At 39.0% G+C, this 20,382-nt stretch overlaps 2 protein-coding genes across 2 annotated transcripts; one reads left to right on the forward strand and one right to left on the reverse strand.

Moving 5' to 3' along the window:
• Positions 1-132: 132 nt before the first annotated feature.
• On the reverse strand, positions 133-6,489 carry LOC131558215 (glioma pathogenesis-related protein 1-like). Its single transcript, XM_058805843.1, has 6 exons — positions 6,278-6,489; positions 3,908-4,153; positions 3,367-3,479; positions 2,571-2,653; positions 804-830; positions 133-719 (listed from the first exon to the last, which is right to left on the reverse strand). Exons 1-6 carry the CDS (start codon positions 6,455-6,457, stop codon positions 493-495), a joined length of 876 nt encoding a protein of 291 aa, XP_058661826.1. The 5' UTR covers positions 6,458-6,489; the 3' UTR covers positions 133-492.
• Positions 6,490-12,355: 5,866 nt separating this feature from the next.
• CCDC107 (coiled-coil domain containing 107) lies at positions 12,356-20,311 on the forward strand. The gene is made up of 6 exons (XM_058805815.1): positions 12,356-12,556; positions 14,989-15,194; positions 16,364-16,430; positions 17,555-17,645; positions 18,767-18,876; positions 19,480-20,311. The coding sequence occupies exons 1-6, from the start codon at positions 12,388-12,390 to the stop codon at positions 19,764-19,766; spliced, it is 930 nt and encodes a 309-aa protein (XP_058661798.1). The 5' UTR covers positions 12,356-12,387; the 3' UTR covers positions 19,767-20,311.
• Positions 20,312-20,382: the final 71 nt, after the last annotated feature.

A 20,382-nucleotide genomic window follows, 5' to 3' on the forward strand; every position in this document is an offset into this window, starting at 1 on the left:
AGTAATGGACACTGAAACACATAGGCTAAATAAAGCAAAGGGCAAGCTTTACTCTTGTTGATAAAAAGTAATTTATACGGTTAAATCTCCATTACTTGGGGGAAATTGTGTCTGGGATAACTGAAGGTTAATGAAGATGAATTACTGCTTCTTTGGATATAGTATGCCACTGTAGACATGTCTTTGTGATGCCCCAGGCTTCCAGGAGGATTGTTAGCACATGGAGGAATATCTAGTCTCTGTGGTCCCTCTAGCAAATACCCCTAGAGCTAAGAGCCTCATACAGACATAGGAGCATGTTGCAGCTACTGCCAATAAATTATATTACCTCTATGCACAGCCATTTTTATCTTGCCTTGAGTAAAGAAGCACCTTTCCCATGCTGGATTGCAGGGATAATGAAAGATGATAAAATGTTTTTGTTTTTAAACATGTACCCAATGTGTGAGAGTAATACAACAGTAGGATCACAATCAGTCTCTTAATTGACCATTACTTATAAAAAAAAGTGTGCGGAAATTGCAGTTGTACTAGAAGTACAGCACCAACACTCAATACAAGAAGCAGTGGCCTTAAAATTAAAACACTAAGGCAGTATTGGTCACAAGAGGGTCGTGGATGCTCAGCAGGTGGGACGTGTGATGGCATGGGAGGCCTGGGGGGACGGGGCTGTGGTGGCTGGGGCTGTGTATCCCAGTCTGGATGCCAGCTGGCATAACCTAAAAGGCAGTGAAGAAACAGGTGTTAAGACCTAGTCTTAGCCATACTTACAGGAAAGCCATTAAGAACAATTTGATACGTACTTAGCAGCTTCTCACGTTCTGTATTTTCTGCAAAGAGATCAGAAGAGGAAAGTAATGTGAGTACCATGGAATGGTGGTTCTTGATGTAAAGAGGCAAGCCTTTGCACTGATTATGCCAGTTAATGCCTAGAACATCCTGCAAGGGGGAAGCAGGCCAGCAAGAGCAGGCTCCTAACTGGTGTAGAGTTCATATTTTTTATTGGATTGAAAAAGAAATGGAAAAAACCAGCTGTATCAGGAAGCATTTGTGTTATGGAGATGAGGGAATAAAAAATAACAAAACATGGAATTTATTTAAAATAGTTATATATATCAAATTTAAGTAGTTACAGACAGACAAATATAACTACTTATTTATCACAGAATTATGCCTTTACTAAAATTTTGATGCATTTGCAGGATTGCCTATGTGCATCCTATTGAAATTCCTCATTTGATCTATAGGAGAAAATGGTAAAAGCAAGTGGTAGGATCTAGCACTTAACTTTAAAATTCTCTGTTCCTCCTGTCCCTGTTCCCCCTAGTCATTGAGATATTTCTAGTTTTCCTGTGATGTGTCAGTCTGAGACTTTCAGATGAGTCAGCCAGGATATTACAGTAGGAAATAAGAGCACCAAATGCTCAATAATTTCTACAGCTGAATATGTCTAGAGCCTGGCTAGTAAAAACCATCCCCATTAAACCTCTGTATAAAATTCATATTTGATTTAAGACATTGCTGCACCTCCTTTAATTACTAAGTCCCAAACTAGGCAATGTTTTTAATAAGGTGAATTGACATAAAGGTGAATTGACTGGAAGGTCCACTGCTGTTTGGAGCAGACTCCGTGATGGGGTACAGGCTGTGTGTTTCCCTGCTGCGCCCACACCCTGACACAGAGACAGAGCCAGCACAGAGTCACTCTGCCTCTTTAGAGGGGAGGCAAGGAGGAGGGAGCAGGCTGAGCCCCTCACCATCACCCACTTCTCTCCCAGACCCAGGCAGCATGTTTGCAGGAACACCTCCTCCCCAGACAGGTTTTTACTCCAACCACACTCCTTTCATTGTTGCATCTGTGCAGGGTTTGGGAGTGGGCTGTGCTGGCTCTGCGCTGGCTCCCAGCACTGGCCAAAGATCCCACAGCTGCCACAGGCCTGCTCCAAGGGGGTTACCAGTCCTTTATTAATTGCTCCTCGAGATTTGATTAAAATCCCCTCATCCCCTGAGCCTTCCAAGCTCTGTTACAACTGTTCATTTAATTATTTTCCACCAGCACTCTGATAACACTGAGCATAGTAGGAGAAAGATTTACAAAAAAGCTCTTACTGCTGTTTTTCAGAAAACTGTGGAAGTTAGAAATAACTGTGGTTTTTGGTACAGTCTTATTATTAGCTCTGAAATACAGTTGTCTGGAAAATGTGTTAGGACACACTATCAAGCAAAAAAGCAGAAGATACATTTCCTGTTTCTGCTGAGAGAGAAGAAATAGTGAATATTTCCTGGGGCTAAAATTTTGGATTTGACTTACTGACCAGATAAAAGGGAGAAAATAGTCTCACTGGTACTTCCCTGCATCAGAAACTCTGGCTTCTTCCTCTGAGAGCTTTCAAATGCAAATTATTTCAATGATTTCCTTCTTACGGTATTCCTCCCAGAGTTTGGTACTGTTGTTGTATGGTGTGCTACAGACCCACTATGTGCTTAGTGCAAATTGACTCGTCTTTCCACTGCTATTTATGCCACTTTTGTTTCTGTGCAATTTTCTCACATGATCACTTTGGTCTTACCACAGAGCCTGTCTACACACTTCTCGTTACTGCATCTACTGCATGGTTGTCCTTCTTTATATGGTTTTCTTGGGTAATTCCCCCTGCAAAACAGGAACAGTATTTTTTTAGCTGTCATTGAAAAGCTGTCAAGGGGAGGGAATATCCTAATCAAAAAAATGGTCATTGCAATTTTTTGAAATTCCTTTTAAATCACATTAGAACTCTCACTGGCATGGGGAACAGTTGACTCCTGCTGCTGGAAACTAATGAGACTTCTCAGGCAATACTGTTTTATTGTAAGCATACAAGAATTTTACTTTAGCCCATCATTACCCATCTGATTATAAAAAACAAACCTGTAAAAAGTAAGTAAAAATACTGCAAGGTACCAGATCAGCTACGGGACTGTCTTCCTTTTACTTCTTAAATTGCAATGTCTTGTTTGAAATTTGTATAGGGCCAGAGAAAGATGTAATCTTTCTGAAACAGAAAGATTGCATCTTTCCCAATTTTCCTGCAGAGACTGAACTCATATTTTCTTCCACCATCTGCATTATGGTGAGTGGTGTCAGCTATGATCGTCTCTTCTGCTTTTTTTTTAGAATGGGATTTTCTGCAGTCCCAGCTATGTCCAGTAGGTTCTGTTCCCAATTGTCAGGGGAAGTTTCCCTTGTATAAGTGACATGAGGATGTAGCTTATTTTGAAATTTGTTAAAACTGCACCCATCTTTGTTGGCATCTGATCAAATATGTTGGGATATTTAAAGAAAAAAAAAACAAACTAAACAAAACCCAAATGCCACAATCAACTTACGCTGGCCCATAGTCACAAACAAAATGTGCTGCTTTGAACAGTCCTGGAAAATTTTCAACTGTACTGCAGAAGTGAACTGCACAGCCAACTTTGTAGCTCTCTGCCCAGACCACCTGCAGGACAAAGGGAAGTACAAAATGCACTTCAAATACTGCCAAAGCAACAGCATTAAGAGAAGGAGAAGGGAAGTAGCTCAGGGAAATTTAAATCAGCTCACACAGGAGTAACTTAACCTGAAGGGCAGCTGGGACAAATGACAGATTGACAGCCATTTTTTCACTTATCTGGCTACCCTTTAAATGTGAAATTGCCAGGGGATAATCCCTTTCCACCATTACTGGAAGTAGAACTTGAGATCCTTGGGGCTCATATTTATTTCCAATCTCATTCAACAATAAACTGTGGGCTGCAAAGCCCTGCTGTAATTCCTGTCCCAAAGCAATCTGTTCCAAGTCTGTGCTCAGATCTTCAGTGAAATTAGACTATATCTATATATTAGAATATATGTTAGACTATAAAGCACTGGGCATGAGAGACTCACCTGAGTGTAGTGACCACACATGTCAGTACATGTGTTGGTGCTGAAATCGTAGGTGCTGACTTCATTAAACCAGGACCTGAGGGCTGCCCCCACGGAGAAGATGTGGGCTGTGCCAGTCCAGATGTTCTCTCCGACAAAGCGAAAGGTGGGGTGCATTTTTCCTGGCATTTTAAGGTAGGGATTGTGCTTAAACTTGCACTTCTTTGCCCATGCTTTGGCACTCTTAGCTAAAGCAGCATCCCAGGACTGTAGAAAAGGAAGAAAGCGTACTATAACCTGCACTGCAGTGACTTAGCTGAATTCAGACATCTTTAAACAGAAACTTGTTAAACGAGTTCATTTCCCCTTTTCTGCTTCCCCATCACTGCCTTCAGTTTCTCTCACTTGACATTTCTACTCTCATAACACATTTCTGTCTTCTTTCTTCCTCATGCATGATCTATCCACTGTCCTGTTGTATCTGACTTGTTAATATATTTACAGCTGGAGTGCAATCTTTAAGCTGCTACACCTGGAGGGGGTAACTGTGTGAAATTTGCAGCTGTAGAGGGGCTTGGGGAACTTTGTGCCTAGGAGATGTTGGCTGTCCAGGGATTTGCACTTGGCAATTATTACCAGACCAGATAGGAATTCTGTTCTGCTGGCCAGGACAGAAGGAAGAGTCACAGCTGCTCCCTTCCTCAGCTCCTTCTGCCTCTTTTTCCTTCTCAGCAGATGGACAAAGCAAATAAAAGACTCACTCATCTCTGCTAGGCTGAGAAGGAAACACTCTCATACAAACCAGTCTGGCAGACTTGCAGATTTTAGGTTGACAGGTAAAGTTCAGTACAGGGAAATTCAAGTTAAGGGATGTGAAAAAAAAATGAGTTCATGTTCCTAATAACAGGTTTGCAGATGGCTATTACCACTTGAAAGTAGTAGACTAAAAAAAGCAAACAAGGCATTAGAAACTCTTTGCAAAGGAATGGAGAATAAAACCACATATCTAATCACACTTCTGCAGAAGTCCTGTTAAATGCTGGGTGCAGCACAGCACCCCACCACAGGAAACTAGAACTAGAAAGGCCAGAGAGAACTCGGAGCAGGATGATCATCTTCAAGTTCAGAGAGCTTTCACATAGCAACAGAGAGTGCTCTGCAGCTTCAGAGACACCTGGACATCTTGTGTGAAATAGGTAAATAAAAATCATCAACTTGAGTCTTCCAATACAAAGACCAGACAATATTAAGTGAAGCTAGGCATTAACAGGCCCAAATCAAACACAAGAAAACAGCTTCACACAACCTGTGGTTAGTCTCTGCAGCCCTTTGCCATGAGATGATAGAAATTATTAAAACTTTTTTGACCTCAAGGCTGAAAAAAAAATTTAAAAATTCCATTAAGAGCTTGTAAGTACCATGATTGGTACACCTTGCAAGTACACCTTTGATTCAAGAGGTTTAAATATATTTGTCCAGCTGTTATTCCAGAATTGCTGGGTCTTTGTTCTGAGCAGGTAAGTTTACTCTTTTGCACTAGCTTTTTAAAATTAAACATTGTTTTTAACATGGCAGGAAATTAAAGTCACTGGTACTCTGAATCTCATTCCTTTACTGTGAGTTTCCATTCCTAGAAATTATTCATACTCTGCATGTTGTTATGCATTTAACTTCCTTTCCAGCTATGCAGCACTGCTGGAGGGCTCAGAGGAGTGACATGCACTGCCTGGGGTTACCTCCCTCAGCCAGCTATACACATCTTTCCTTATGTATTCCACTGAACAACATGTGACTTACCCATAACCTGTTCTGATATTCGCTGTATTTGTGGCAAGCTCTGCTTTTCAGCCTAGATATTACTGTCCCTAGTCTTCAAACCCTGCTACAGCAAATGAAGATCAGGTATCTAAATGGCTGTCCTGGAAAATCCCTTTATTCAACACATGTTCTAAATTAGAAGAAACAAGAAGAGGTGATGGATTTTCAACAAATCCTGTTGCAGACTGTCTCCTCAGAAACCTTTTAAAAAGTCAAACAGCTTCCATGTATGAAACCTGACCTGATATAAACCAGATTACTACCTCTCTTAGAAAGAGGTAGATGACATACTGAGAACTGAACTTTATTTTTTGCAATACAGCCCTTTGCTCTGGCTGAAGTTGAGAGTAGCTAAATCTTGTGCTAAAAAAAGAAATTCCCTTCAAATTATTAAAAATTGAACAATACTGTGCTAATTAATGTATTTTCTATTTCATACAAAGAACCAACATATATGTTACAGAAATCATTAACTGAAGTGGAAAGAACATCACAGTAGAAATGAGAATAAGGTGGGCTAAATCAGCAGCCCAATCTATAAAAATTTCAAAAAGGTCCCAAACACCACCTTACCATGCGAAACATATTGCTGGCTGGTGGATTCACTTTGGATCGAAAGGTGTTGTGAGCTCTCACACAATCTTCAATGAACTTTGCATCTTCTATGTCAGGCATGGGATATTGCAGATAAGCATGAATGCAACTGAAGAAATCCAGTAAGAGCAATGCAGCAAAGAAAAATGTGATGTTCATAATTCACCAGTGTTTTTTCGTTTTAAAATGAAAAATCCCTTAGGTGGAGGTGGTACCGGCAAGCAGTTTTTCGGAGGTTGTCCCTGGGTGTAGAAGCGCTTGAAAGTGTCAAACAGGAAGGAAGAGCAATTGCTTAATCAGGTACGACTCTATCTGACATCACAGCTGGCAGTAAAGGGTAAAGTGTGAAACCTGCCATGCATATCAGCAAGGAGCAACACTCCAAGCATACCTCTGTCTTTTCTTTGGGTGTGCTCCATCCTGGGTGACTGCCAAACCACTCTGTGATTTTTTGTCTTATCTGAAGAGATGCTGCTGAACAGCTTTCTTAAAACCTGCATCAATCATAAAAAATGCAGCTTTGACAAAACAGAAATCTGCTATTTCAGCTGATTTTCCAATAGTGTTGCTTAGTCATACCAGCTTAGTTACAATTATGCTGCAGAACATCACTTCCATATTAGAATTACTCAAGAAATAAACAGAATTAGGATATCTGTGCTTAAGCAGGAGGAAAAAAATGGTTCCTGAACAGCACCTTGCTGCAGAACAGACATTCTAGCCTGGTTTGGTGTGTAACAAAAAATAAAATTTGGAAATCCCAGGCTCGAGTATGTGTTGATTCTCTCCTCCTTAGTTATTTGCTATTACCTGCTAGCCTGAAATCACTGGAGCAGCTTCCTGTGCTCCTAGAGAACAGCTACAAGATTAGCTCTCCTGGCATAACATTCCAAGTCTGAGCACTTCTCAGGGCAGTAGGATGGCATGTGTTGGCATTTATATTGTCTCCCCAACTGTTCTACAAGCTGGCTGAATTTTTTTTTCAAACCTAAGCCAAATTGTACAAATATGCAAGAGCATAAGAAGAACCATATGTTTTAAGAGCTATGGTCTTGTAACCCAGTTTTAGGTAGGTTTACAGGGAAAATTTGTTGCAAATAATTGCAAAATATGTTAATGGGTCTCATTCTCTGCTTAGTTTTGCTGGTCAGGTTTAATGTAAAACCATGATTATATTACAACTACATGCAATTTGCACAAAAACACCCATCACACTAAAACTGCACCATTTAACAGTACAGCGATCTTGCACTGATATATGCATGCAGTTGAAATTCTGTGTTTGGAAATGAATGGAGATTTTATGCAGTAGGAAATTTTGATCGGTCCAGGATAGTCCAGGTTATAAAATGCTTTCTTGCATTTCTGGCTCCATCTAGTGACTCTATCTATAATTAAAGCAGAAGTTCAGCTATGATATTTTCCCAATAAGAGAGTTTTAGACTTTTGCCAGCATTAATCAGTGGATCTTGACAATTAAGTTTTGGGATTTGGATAGCAAATTATAGCATTATAGCACATTTGGATAGCACAGTCTGGACAATACAAGCCATTGCCTATCCACAGATCTCAAGTGAAATTTAGCACCATGAGCTGGGTACATGCCAGAAGATTTACAGCCTCATGATTTTGAGAAATTCCCCATGCTTACATCCCACTTTTGCACTTCTGACCTGCTTTTAGTTCAAAATGGCTGGAAGAATAAAACCTCAGATTTTTAATTTTTCCCTAATGTTCTATTCAGTCAGAAGACTAAAAACTGGTGAATTACAGCCGATTACAGATATCCACGACGCCTGGGAATCTGTGAAATTACATTTAATCTTGTTCTCATCAACTTCCCCACAGCATTGTTCCTTTTGTTGGGGAGGTCTGACCTTGACTTACTAGGTTCATTTGGACAAATGGGGTGGATCTGCTGGGTTTTCTTATTCTAGCCATAGGATTAGGCAGCTGCAAGATCACTTGGTGCCTTCCAGACCTTTGAATAAACAAATATCCTGACATGCATTGCTGCTGCTATTACACAATGGCACCTCAGGGCACAAAACAGATTACGGGACAGGACAGTGGTGGTACTGAATTTCCACAAGAATTATTCTGTAAGAAACCATTTTGTGTTCATTAAAAGCTAAACAATCCTAAAATTATTTTGTAATAATGAGGCTGTAAACACTTTCACAATTAACAGAGGAGGCCATTAGTATGTGGCTGGACTGCAGATAGTTTTACTGTAATTTTAAAGTGATCTGGACGATTACTCCTGTAAATTTAAGTATGAAAGCTTTGGCACTGCAAAATTTTAGGCCAAAGAGCCTAACTTGCCAAACTTAAAGAGAAACAAGCATTACAGTTTAGACATCTGCTTTTTCTTAGGATATTCTTCCAATACCTTCTGCACATGACTAATCAAACTGTATTGAATTCAGGTAAAAATGTTTAATACTATACGTAGAACATCTGGATGATCATACGTTCCATTTCTGGAAGCCATGCAGACGTGGTAGCTTTAGTCAGTATGGGAGTATCTGTCCAGTAGGAAGGGTACAGGCCTCGGGCGGACACACTGACTCAAACATTCCCACAAGTTTATCTCTTCAATTATAAATGAAAGAAGCTGTTGCCTTCATCAAACATAACCATTTTTTAAAAAAGGATCTTAATTTTTAAAGTGGTGTTACCTGAATACTGCATTAAGGACTTAGCATTTCAGAGGCCTTTATGTAACAGCCTCACATACATTTTTGAGATTTCTACCATCTTGAGATTCCAGTGTTGTGGGTCTCTTAACAGGTCTACACAGCCCACCCATTTATGGGTCATAAATTTTACCCATTTTCAATTTTGTGTCTGTGTCTTCAAAAACACAACTGCTCTTGGATCATGCATGGTCTTTGATTATCAACTCTGATGACACAGGTATTTTTACATGTTCACAGTGTTTAACCCATTTACACTGCTTGTTCTTTCCAGTGATTAGTTTCCTTTGTAATTTTCCCTGAAATGTTGCCTGAAATGCATAAACATTTTGATATGACTTAACTGTGTATGACAGGAAAGGAGTAAACAATCAAGGGAAAGAAAGTTCAGATGTGAACATCACTCTAAGAGAAATGTGTAAAACCCTCCAGAATTCTATGCAGACAAGGTTGAATTGCAATTATTTAAATGTAATAACTACCTTTCTAGGTTACTTTTCATAATTTATTGTGTCACAGAAAAAATGAAAAATACTTCCCTATGATACTGTCTACTTCTAGCCTTCTAAAAAATCTACTGCCAAATAAACAGCAAAACTTAAATCCTCCAGCCTTGTTTTTGGTTTTGTTATAGGCAGAACCAGGGGCAGAAAACAAGAATTAACACTTTTAGAGAAATAAGCGAGAAAAGACAAAAAGAACTGAAAAGAAAATGCTCCATAAATGATTCTGGCAACTACTGGTATTTTCATTTCACAATCCAAAGCTTACTAAAAAAGAATCTCACAGACACCATTGTGTCTGGTAACACAGTGGTAGGCACAGTATTTTCAGCTGTAATTTACAGGGAGAGCAGTCTAAGCATCTTTGAACACTGAGATAAGAAATTTAAAAGCTACTTTTACTAGATAAGATCTACTTGACATTAAAATTATCATCTGTTTTAGATTAGTGAAATATCATGTATTTGCTCATAGATAAAACTGATTCTACTGCAAAGCTTATTTTTTTCAAGAATGAATAACTACACTTAAAATATTAAGTGTTCAAAAGAAACCTTTACGTTCTCAGCAGCATTAAGCTTCTGTGAATTACCACTGAGAAATTGGAATAGAATAAATTTTGTTGTTGATTTTTTTATTTTCTTTTTTATGAGAATTATAAATTTATTATTTAAAATAATTATTTAATATTTAAATATTTATTATTTATTTTAAAGAATTATTTAAATAAGGAAAAAAATTACTTTGGCTGGGCTTTATCCTTCTATCGACATTTTTACTAAGTAATACCCACAGATATTCTGCAATTACTGTGAATACTTTGAATAGCATCTCCAGAATTATAGGATACTGAACTGTGTGGCTTGGTAACTAGAGAACTGGAAGTTATTGTTTTATAAAGTTCATGTAGCAATCATGCAGTGAAATGAGAAGTGAGGCTTTCAGTGAGGTCGATGTGTGGACAAGAAGAGAGAATTATTGTACAAGGTACTGAGGTGAGCCAGTGCAGGGGTAAGGCAGTACAGTCATTGCTTGATGTTAAAAAAGACAGTGAGGTGCCAGTGGCACCCATATGGACACCTCTGTGTTATTTACAGATGGTACTGATTTACATGGTAGGCACTACCCAGGACACTTTACCACAGACAACTCTTACTTGAATGTAACAACCACAAACCTTAGTACAGTTCCACGCTACACAAATTAAAAATCTGACCTCACCATACCAATTTAATCAGCAACATCAAAAACTTCATAACCTCCAATACAAATATTCTCTCCAATGTGAAATTAGGATGGTACAGATGTTTCTTACTTAAGTATATGTTATCTTCAAAAATGCATCCATTTGTCTATGTCCTTGCAGTCTGTGCCAAAGCTGCATCTCAAGTCTACAAAGCACAAAAGGTGAAATAGTTGTGCAATATTGAGTTAGAACAAAATCTTAATCAGATAAAACCAGTCAGCAATAAGCAGATAAATATAAAACACTGGAGTTTCATAAAGAAATAGTTTCCCTTATTTAGGCAAGTACCTGTGGTTTACTTTAATTGACTTTTTCTATTGCAGCACAGAAATATAAACTAATTCAATTAGGCAAGTTTTTCCTCCTTTAACTATTGAAAATTAACTTTGTAAGAGCAATTGCTAGCAACTGAAAAGATATTTTAAATGCAGTTTTGTCTTCAGGCAAGGAATAGCTGGCATGCTAATTAAATAAAACTTTTTGGGTTTTATTGTTGAATAGGTCATTAAGGATTTTGAACTAATGCATAAAAATTAATTCAAAGTAAAAGGCACAGATATTTTAGATTCAATGGTACAAATATTTGAAGTATTTTTAAGAGAGTCTCTGGAAACAAATATTTACTCTTGCTACGGTATGGCTTTAAATACACATCAGGGCATTTTGCAATGAGGTAGAGGTACCAATTCCTGGCCAGTAACTCATCCTACTCCCTCTTCCTTCTTTGCAGCTGGTTCCCAAACATGAATGATCTTCTCTATCTGCCTTCCATTCATGACTGTTTCGGGAAGTTTACCATTAAAGTACCCAGTTTCATATATTAATAGAAGATGCTGTGATTTATTGCTTAGATTTACTGCTGCTTATACATTTCACTTCACTCTTAGTTTCTTTACAATTTACAATTGTAAAACTTTACAATTTACTCCGCTGGCTGCTGATACTCTTTCCTCCCTAAGGCCTTTGTTTTTTTTCAAGCCATGCTTTCCGTCATAACTTTTTCTGGGTTTCCTATTCCTGAGCATTTAAAACCGTGTGTGGTGTCCTTTGCAAACTTCATCACTTCCCAAATCGCCACCCCTCCCCTTATCTGCCAATCCAGCCTAAAACCCATCCAAGCAAAGGACGTTCTTTGCTGGATAAATGCGTGCTCCAAGTGCGCTCGGGATGCTCATCATTTAGCTGCCCGTTGCTAACATGTTCCTCTTGGGGCACTAGGCGGGCTAAACATCAAACAGCTGCTTTTTCTGCATCTTCTTCACTTTTGTTTAACCCTTTCCAGCAAAAATTTTCATTTGCCAGCGGAAATGCCCTTCAGCACTAGGAGTGCAGTCACACCTTTGCCCCTGAAGGAGTGCCCGGCAGCCGGGGCCGCGGGCGGCGCTTGGGGCTGTGCCGTGCCGTGCCGGGCCGTGCCGTGCCGCGCCGTGCTTCGGCCGCGCCGTGCCGCGCCGTGGGACGCCGTGCCGTGCCGTGCCGTGCCGTGCCGTGCCGTGCCGTGCCGCGCCGTGCCGTGCCGTGCCGTGCCGTGCCGTGCCGTGCCGTGCCGTGCCGTGCCGTGCCGTGGCGCGGGGCGCCGCCGGGGGCGCTGTGGCGCGGGGCGCGGCGCGGCCGCGGGAAGGCGGCGGGCAGGCGGCGGCCATGGCGCTGTCGGCCGTGCAGCAGGTGCTGGTCTCGGCCGTGCTGGTGCTCTGCGTCTTCGCCGTCATGCCCAGGATGTTCGGGGGAGGAGGCGGCGGGCGGCCCGGCCGGTCCCCGCGGGGCGGCAAGGCCGGCCCCGGCCACTACGATCCCCGTCAGCACGGCAGAGGTAGGAGCCGGGGCGGTGCCGCGGCCGGGGTTCCGTGCGGGAGCCGCCGCGGGCTCGAAGGGAACCCCAGGATCCAAGGGGGATGTGCCCTCGTCCGGCGGGGAGCTCCCGGTGTACGGGGGCTGCGGACGGAGAGGCCTGGTCAGAGCGCTTCGAGCTGGCCTGTGTGCGCCTGGAACACCCCCACCTCCTGCAGTGTTTTGCTGCTCTGCTTCGCCGGGGCTTTGGGCTCTGTCTGTGTTGTCTTACCGAAACTGCTCTTAAGTGCAGGAAGCGCCCGGTAATTGTTAGTGCCGAGCGGTGTGACCAGCAATGCCCGCAGGGCCGCAATCGAGCAAATGAACCGAGAGGTGTCACTGGGAAAAATCAATTGCAATCAGGAAGACGAGTGTTACTGTTAGTAAATACACGCACAGACATACAAAATCTGTCCGGCAGTATATTAGAAAAGAGTCCAAGATGCTTGTTTAGAAAATCAATGAATGGGTTACAGAGTTTACTACTTGTAGGAGCTGTAGTGGTATCCATGTATGTTAAGCCATGACAGTGCATGTCATGATTTAGCTCAAGGTCGAAGGGTACACCTTAGTTTTTGACAATCACTAAAGGCCCGCTTTTGTAAGGTAGCTCTGTGATTCATTGGTGATGCCTTCCGAGGTGTAATCCCCCAAATGTGTCTGTGCTTTTCCCTGCTGGCACAAAAATAGAGGCTTGAGCTGCTACCATGTTCTTCCCACCTCATATCAAGCTTACAGTGCTTCATAAGCTCTTGCCTGGCCTGTTTCGCCTGATTAGTTTTTATTTATATGGAAGCTGTACATTACCTATAGATCAAATTATTTTAAAACCAAATCCTAAAAAAGAAAATAAACACGTCACATGCCTGTGATTCTACTGAAGTACTGGCCCAGCACTGAATAAAATAAATTTCAGACAAATCTCCTATTTTCACCTCTCTGGGCGGTTCTTTTTCCTGGTTGGCTAGTAACTCCTGTTTCTTCTGTGGGATAAACTTGGTGCGGGACACTCGATCTCCACTAGGATTCAACATTCCTCCTCTCCACCCTGGCGGTGTTTCCCTTGCCATATTCTTATTTGTATGATCTGTAGAAAATTTGTTCATCTGTGATAGTAACTATTTTAGTAAAGCTACTCATTTACTGTAAAAACAAATAGAACTTAAAATAGGGGGAAAGGTGAGTGTAAATGTAAAACTATGAATCAATATGAAACATTCTGAAAGGTAGAAAAATATATATAATATAAAATGTGATTTCCAGATTAGTTAATGCAAGTTTAGTTAGTTTAGCAAGTCTAAATCTACTTGTCCTGAAAGGACGATGCCTGCCTGAATTTGCACTGAATGATGAAGGTAGCTTGAGTTCTGATTGTATCAGCTAGAGCATTGAGGTTTTGTGTAACATTAATTTTTTCTTTATCTGATCATGGCTGTACTTTGCGCACTTGAGTTACGTTACTGTGAGTTCCTGAAATGCCACTGTTACAGTATTAATTGATAAGCAGTGATTTGCATAATGGGCTTTTGTTTGGGAGTTTTTATAGAAAGTGAACCTTGCCATACCCATTCTCAGTTCTGATACATTAAGTTTTAATACTAGGCACTCATTTGAGACATCAGTGTAAAACTCCACAATCCCCCCTTCCCTGCTGTCTGTCTCTGCAAGCATCTGCATTCTTTAGCTGATGGTACTGTTCCATATGTGCATGCCCCATGAACCTTGATTTAACTACCAAATAACCTGTTTCCTGAGTTGAACAATGACATTGGCTGTTTTCTCATCTGCTCCCTGTTCTGGTAGGCAAATTACATGCAAAAATACTTCTGACTTCCAAGGTTGCATCTCTTGGGTATTGTATAATCTTCTTCTGCTAAATATTTGATTTGCAGAGGTACAGTACTTCTAAGCCTGTGGGAATATCCATGTAAAACTGAGTTTACTGTCAAAATAATGAAAGCAGTGTATTTCAACAAAACCTTTTTTTTCTGTCACCAGACAATTCAATTTCTAATTAACTCAGTTCCTTTGGTACAAAGAAAAAATAACTACTGTTTTCAGCATAATCAATAGTTTCTCTGAATATGCTTTAATTTCAAAATTTAAATTGTTTATTGTTACGTCTATCTTTCTGTGATTTGCTGAGGGTTTGCCAGTGTTGCTGTGAAGAAGCTTAAAAATTGTACATTAAAGAAACCAAGCTTGGCTTGAGAGTTTTTGCTGCTTAGATTTAACTGTGCATCCTGTTAATGTAAGAATAATTCTTACTTTTTAAGTGGATACAAGGCTGCCCACACTGTCTTAGAAGAGTGATGAACAAAGATGATTACACAACAAGAAAACAATTTCATTCCAGTTGTGGACTCCTGATTTTATTTCTTACTTTGTTGTCTTTCCCTCAATTTTATTTTTAAGGTAGTCCTCAGACAGTTTATCAAGTTCACCGGACTCCAGGAAATTCTGACAGTAATACTTACCAGAGTTTTCAACAGATGAGAAATGCAATGGAGAAAGAGATCAAAAGCGAGAGAACGAGAGGAAACGGTCGAGAGTTAGCATTCACCCTCATGCCATTGTATGCTCTTGGAGTGGGAGCGTTTGCAGCATACAAACTTCTTAAGGTAAGCCACAGGAAAAAGCGTTAAATTATTGTAGTTAGGGGGAAATGTAAATTCTTGGCTTGTCTGTTTTTCTAATTCTGAGCCCATGTATAGGGTTGTCCAAAAGCCATTTCTTGCTCTGTTTGACTTTGAATGTGAAGTCCAAAGTTAAAATGTTAGCATATCTAATTCTTCTGTATGAAGGCTTCTGGCTTAGGTATTATTAGGTGCTTGAAAAAGTGAGAATCTTACTCACCCTGCAGCCTCAAATGAGAATCTGAGAACCTGAACAGTGCTGCTACCTGAGTCTGTAACCTAAGTCTCATCAGTGTTCCACTTCCTTTTCATTCTTCAGAATGAGATTGAGCATGGGAAGGGGGCAGACAATTCCTGCAGAGCAGTGATCTTAGATAAGCAGTTAGGTGGAACAGTGAGTAGACTTGACCTTTTGTTTGGACTTCTCATGTGATCGTGCAGTTGCAACATGCAGGTTTATTCATGTTGTGGGATACCTTTTCTACTGTTTGTAAATTCAAAAAGGAGAGCACGTGATCGGTTGTTTTTTAAAAGGAATCAGTCTTGAAATGTATTATTTATAGTAAGAGATACACAAAGCTGAGAGTAGACCTGGAATATCATTGCGTGCCCTCAGGGAAAATACAAATAACCAGGAGTAACACTGGAGACAACATGCTCATTTCTGGAGTCAGTTCACATTAATCTTGTGTATGAGAAAAATATCACAGCTTAGGAAAATGAGTATAGAGGTTGCCCAGTTTAGTACAAGATTTAAAAATCACGAAAACCATATTTTGGGTGTTACAATTCTTTACACTTGGGCGTGTGGGATTAAAATGTAAATATTTTTATGATTGTATCTTTATTACTTTAAGAAATAAATTTTATATTGTAATTAATGATAGGAGACTGGATCAAATAACCTAGAAGGTTTCTTCTGTTTCTTTTTGAAATAGCAACTGCTTTCTTTTAGAGCTTTTGCCAGTCATGTTGTGTTTGCTTAAAATCAGAAATGTTAGTTTAAGACTAGGTGAGGCATCACTGGAGAAAAGTTTCATTAATGTAGCACATTTTTATGGTTGCTGTTTACTTTCACTAAAGTTCTAAATGCAGTTTTGCTTTTAGTACACAAGTAGTGATGAGGCTGTTTATCTTGATTGTATTTTTTAAAGATGAAGTCACATGAAGAAAGTAACTCCAAAAAGGAAAAAAGTACAGAAGACAAGGCAAAGGAAACAGGTAAGACCCATTCAGAATGCACATGTTCAACAAAAATGCTTATTTCCTACTGGAACAAAACATGTTTTCATTGATGCAATCCAGCTAAATGAAGGCAATCTCTCAAATTACTGAGAGCACTTAGGAATCTACAAATACCCACTTCATTATTCTATGTGTTTGAAATGCTTGTTTGAGGTTTGTTTTAATTCTCCAGATGTAATGCTCTTTAAAACAACTGTAGTAATGCAGTATGATTCTCTGCCTCTAAAATGTCTGATGTTTTTCTCACTTAAGATCTGTTCAGTTTTCTTCAGTTTAAATGGGATATAATTAAATAAAAATAAATAGGGTATTTAAAAATAAGATAATGATCTTGTTTAGAACTGAACCATATTGATAGTGGAACAGTGTGGCTAAACAATTAAGAGACCAGTTGTCATTTCTAGACCAAATGGCAAACCTATCACAAACATTCAAAGTTGATGCTGTTTTCATACCTTTTCCTCCTTGTAAAGACACATTTTTAGTGAATTAAACAACTAGCAGCATCTTTTGGTGTCTGTGTACACCAAGTCTGTAATGAGACTCAGCAGTGATTTGCTACACTGCCTACTCATCATCCCTGTGTGTTGCATTCTTCTTTCTTCTAAGTTTAATTGTATTTTCAGAGGAATGACTCCTCTTGATTCTAGTGCATTAAGCATTAAATATATTTGTAAGGTGTGAATAGGAAAACACATGAAACCATATTATGTATAAATACAGTACTTAGATCTCAGGAAGTCTTGCAGCTGCATAGTTATTGAGACTAGGAAGGTGAGCTGCACATTCTTGCTCAGTTTCTACAAAGTGCCCTCTGTTTGGGCACTATTGGGGATAGGTTTCTGGGTGGATGGGATTTCTGTTCACACATAATAAGGCTTCTGTTCTTACCCCCACCACTCCCTTTTCATATTGTCAAATGTTTTTGATGAAAGAAGCTTTCTGGTTTTTAATATGTCCAGTGAAAAATACAAATTAATATCCTATTGATATTGTAAAGACATTTTTACAATGCTCTTTCTCTCCTCATCCCTCTCTCCCTCCCCTCACACCTCCCTCTTTTTTTGTTGTGTTGTTTTGTCTGTGTTTGTTTTTGTTAGAGCATCAGCTTTTAGAACTGGAGCAACATCTAGCACAGACAGAGAAAATGTTAAATTCTTTATTGACTCAGTTGGATCCACTTTCAAACTGGTGAGTGTTTCTAAAAAAATCTCACTGTTGTTTCCTGTATATTGAAATTTGCCAAAATGTTAACGAAGAGTTCTTAAGATGATGCTTATATATAGGTAAGGAAAGTTTTAGGAACCTTCTTTGATTGCTTACTGTTTCTGTAGCTTTTTACAGGTGGTACCAATTCTGTCATTTGTGAACTTTTTCACAGACACCTCCCATCTCTTGTTCACCAAACATAAATGCAGAAGACATGATCGTGTTACTGTTGCTTAACAAGATGAACTTTAATATTGAACCAAGGAGACTAATAGTGAAAATATACTTAAACTCAGTAACATTTGAAAGCTCTTGTGGGAAATAGATTTCGGTAGTAGAGTGAGTTTCTTCTTTTAGATGTAATTATAAGTAAAAATAGTTATCAAGGTACAGCTGCTTATTTTTTGTGTTTTAAAATATATCTGTGAAGTGTGTGTATTCCAGTGAAATAGAACTTGTCTATTTTACTAGGACAAAGGAATCAGTAATATAAAAACTCCTTATAGTTTTAGAGAAGTTCTGTTCTTAAGAAGCCTTAAGAACTAGAACCTTACTGATCTACTAGAAATAAAAGTATCCTTGCAGTTAATTTCTAGACTGACATCCTTCACGATACACAGGTTAAAACATGCAGAATTTCCTGATGCCTTCTGCAGTGTGCTTCTGAACTGGATATGTGCTGAAACTATTAAACAGAAAAGTCACTGGCCAGTCTGCCTAACAAATTTCTAGTTGTGGTGGGGTGGAAAGTTAAAAAACCTTAAATTGGAAAAGCCTTCAAACTCTGAAGTTCTACATTGGGCATTGTTGTATTATTATGGATAGTAGTACAACTTTGCATAATTGTTACTTTCAGTAGTCATTACTCGACCTTGGCCATTGGGGCTCCCAAGCCAGAGGTCAGTGACATTCAGTAGTTGTGTGATGTAATGGCCTCCCCACTGCTCAGGAGACAGTTCTCAAAGGAAAGCTTGACCTAAACATTTCACAAACTTCACTATGGTACTTATACAAAGAAAGAAATATTGCAATGAGTGTATTATTATCAAACACTCCCTTCCAAGATAATCTTTCAGCTGTTAACATTTGTCTTATTTTTCTAGTGTCAATGCTTTAGCTTGTGAGCAGAAAGATGAAATAATGACACAGCTCCAATCAATTAGACGACTGATGAAAGAAAGTGGATTGGATAAATCAGAAAATAAGATGAAAGGTAATTTAATTTTCAGACAGATAGATAATGAAATAGTTTATATTTTAAAAGAATAAATAGATCTTACTATAATAATGTTCAGCTTCTGAATCTTGGGTAATTTGTGTGGAATTAGTTTTATTCTGGAGGAATACCATTCTTCTTATTTGAGATGTATCCAATTTCAAATTTTTGATACATCATGATTTATTTAAGAATAGCTGCTCAAGACATTGAACTGGGATGGACCACACAGTCACATTCTCTTTTGATAAAACAGGCTTTTGGAACATCAGTTCCTAAGTAGTCTGTTAGTACTGGAGTAACTTTAGGCAAAGGATTTCCAATTGGGGACCACAGAGGCTGTGACTAATGCTTACAATAAAACACTAAACAGCAAATTGTATGTTAGTTTCAACTGGAGACTTCAAGAGCTGCATGGTAGCCCAAGAGAAGTCTTAAATGTTAAGAATGGTCCATTAGAAATTTGGTGATTTTTTTGCGTTATTCGAGTCTTAATAAAAGAGAAAAAAGAATTTAAAAATACTCGACTTCTAACCTGACCCTGAAATTCAGAGCCTTACTGGTAAACTTTAATTTTGATTTTTTTTTTTGAATTTTAAGATCTTGGACACATTTGTGATGAGAAACTTGAAGATCTCATTCAGTCGTTTGCCGAACATTCTCAAGAGAAAGAAATGGACAACAGAGAAGATGACTGTAATGGAGATTTGGTTGAGGATATTGATAATGATTACAAAATAGAAGAGCATGAATTACATAGTGAATGTGAAATACATCAGTTGGAGCCAGATGTAGAAGATGAAGAAATGATAAGCAAAGATGCCATTGAATCAGAAGAGATGGGACTGAGGAGACGCAACAGATGTGAATGGAATCTGCATATGTAAAGCTTCCAAAAGCTTATGAATTCTTCTTATAATGTTGTATGCACTTTAAACTGAAATGAAGTTATGTGCACTGCTATATGCTTTAAAAAGAGGGGTGAAATACTGCCTTTGCTCCTATCTATGACAATTCTGTAACTGACTTCAGTGGCAGGAGAATTTTACTCAGGATGTTTACATATTTTTTCTATTTATTTTTTCCCTATAAAAATATTTCTGTACTCTGTATATAATGCACTGTAATTATATCTGATGCTTCACTAAAATATTAGAATATCTTCTAGTTGAGACTATAAAGAATAGATGTTTCATAAATGTTTTGTAACTAGAAAGCATTATGCCACTTGAACTGTGACTTTCTGGAGTTCATTAAAGAGCATGCACTGATGAATTCAGCTCTTGGTGGAAAAATTTTCTCTGGGAGTGTGAAAAGCAGTATGCATTAAGTCTTAAGTCTTCGATACTCATGCATAGTTAAGTTTCTTTATTTGGAGAAAGAAATTCATGGGCATTATATGAAAATAATGATGTCTAAATTTGCAGTCTCCTGATTAATGATGTTTAGTTTTGTTTGTCAACTTAATACCAAATGTATTACACTGGATCACCTAATTTCTTC

The sequence above is a fragment of the Ammospiza caudacuta genome, chromosome 5, assembly GCF_027887145.1.
Source record: "Ammospiza caudacuta isolate bAmmCau1 chromosome 5, bAmmCau1.pri, whole genome shotgun sequence".
Classification (NCBI taxonomy): Eukaryota; Metazoa; Chordata; class Aves; order Passeriformes; family Passerellidae; genus Ammospiza; species Ammospiza caudacuta.

Bases quoted from the DNA above. Each gene is read 5' to 3' on its own strand.
- LOC131558215 (XM_058805843.1), bottom strand. From the start codon at position 6,457: ATGAACATCACATTTTTCTTTGCTGCATTGCTCTTACTGGATTTCTTC. The intron at 4,154-6,277 runs GTAAGGTGGTGT...CCTTTTCTACAG, and splicing joins CCAGCAATATGTTTCGCATG to TCCTGGGATGCTGCTTTAGC. The intron at 831-2,570 runs GTAAGACCAAAG...ATCTCTTTGCAG, and splicing joins GTGTGTAGACAGGCTCTGTG to AAAATACAGAACGTGAGAAG.
- CCDC107 (XM_058805815.1), top strand. From the start codon at position 12,388: ATGGCGCTGTCGGCCGTGCAGCAGGTGCTGGTCTCGGCCGTGCTGGTG. The intron at 12,557-14,988 runs GTAGGAGCCGGG...TTTATTTTTAAG, and splicing joins TCCCCGTCAGCACGGCAGAG to GTAGTCCTCAGACAGTTTAT. The intron at 16,431-17,554 runs GTAAGACCCATT...TGTTTTTGTTAG, and splicing joins AGACAAGGCAAAGGAAACAG to AGCATCAGCTTTTAGAACTG.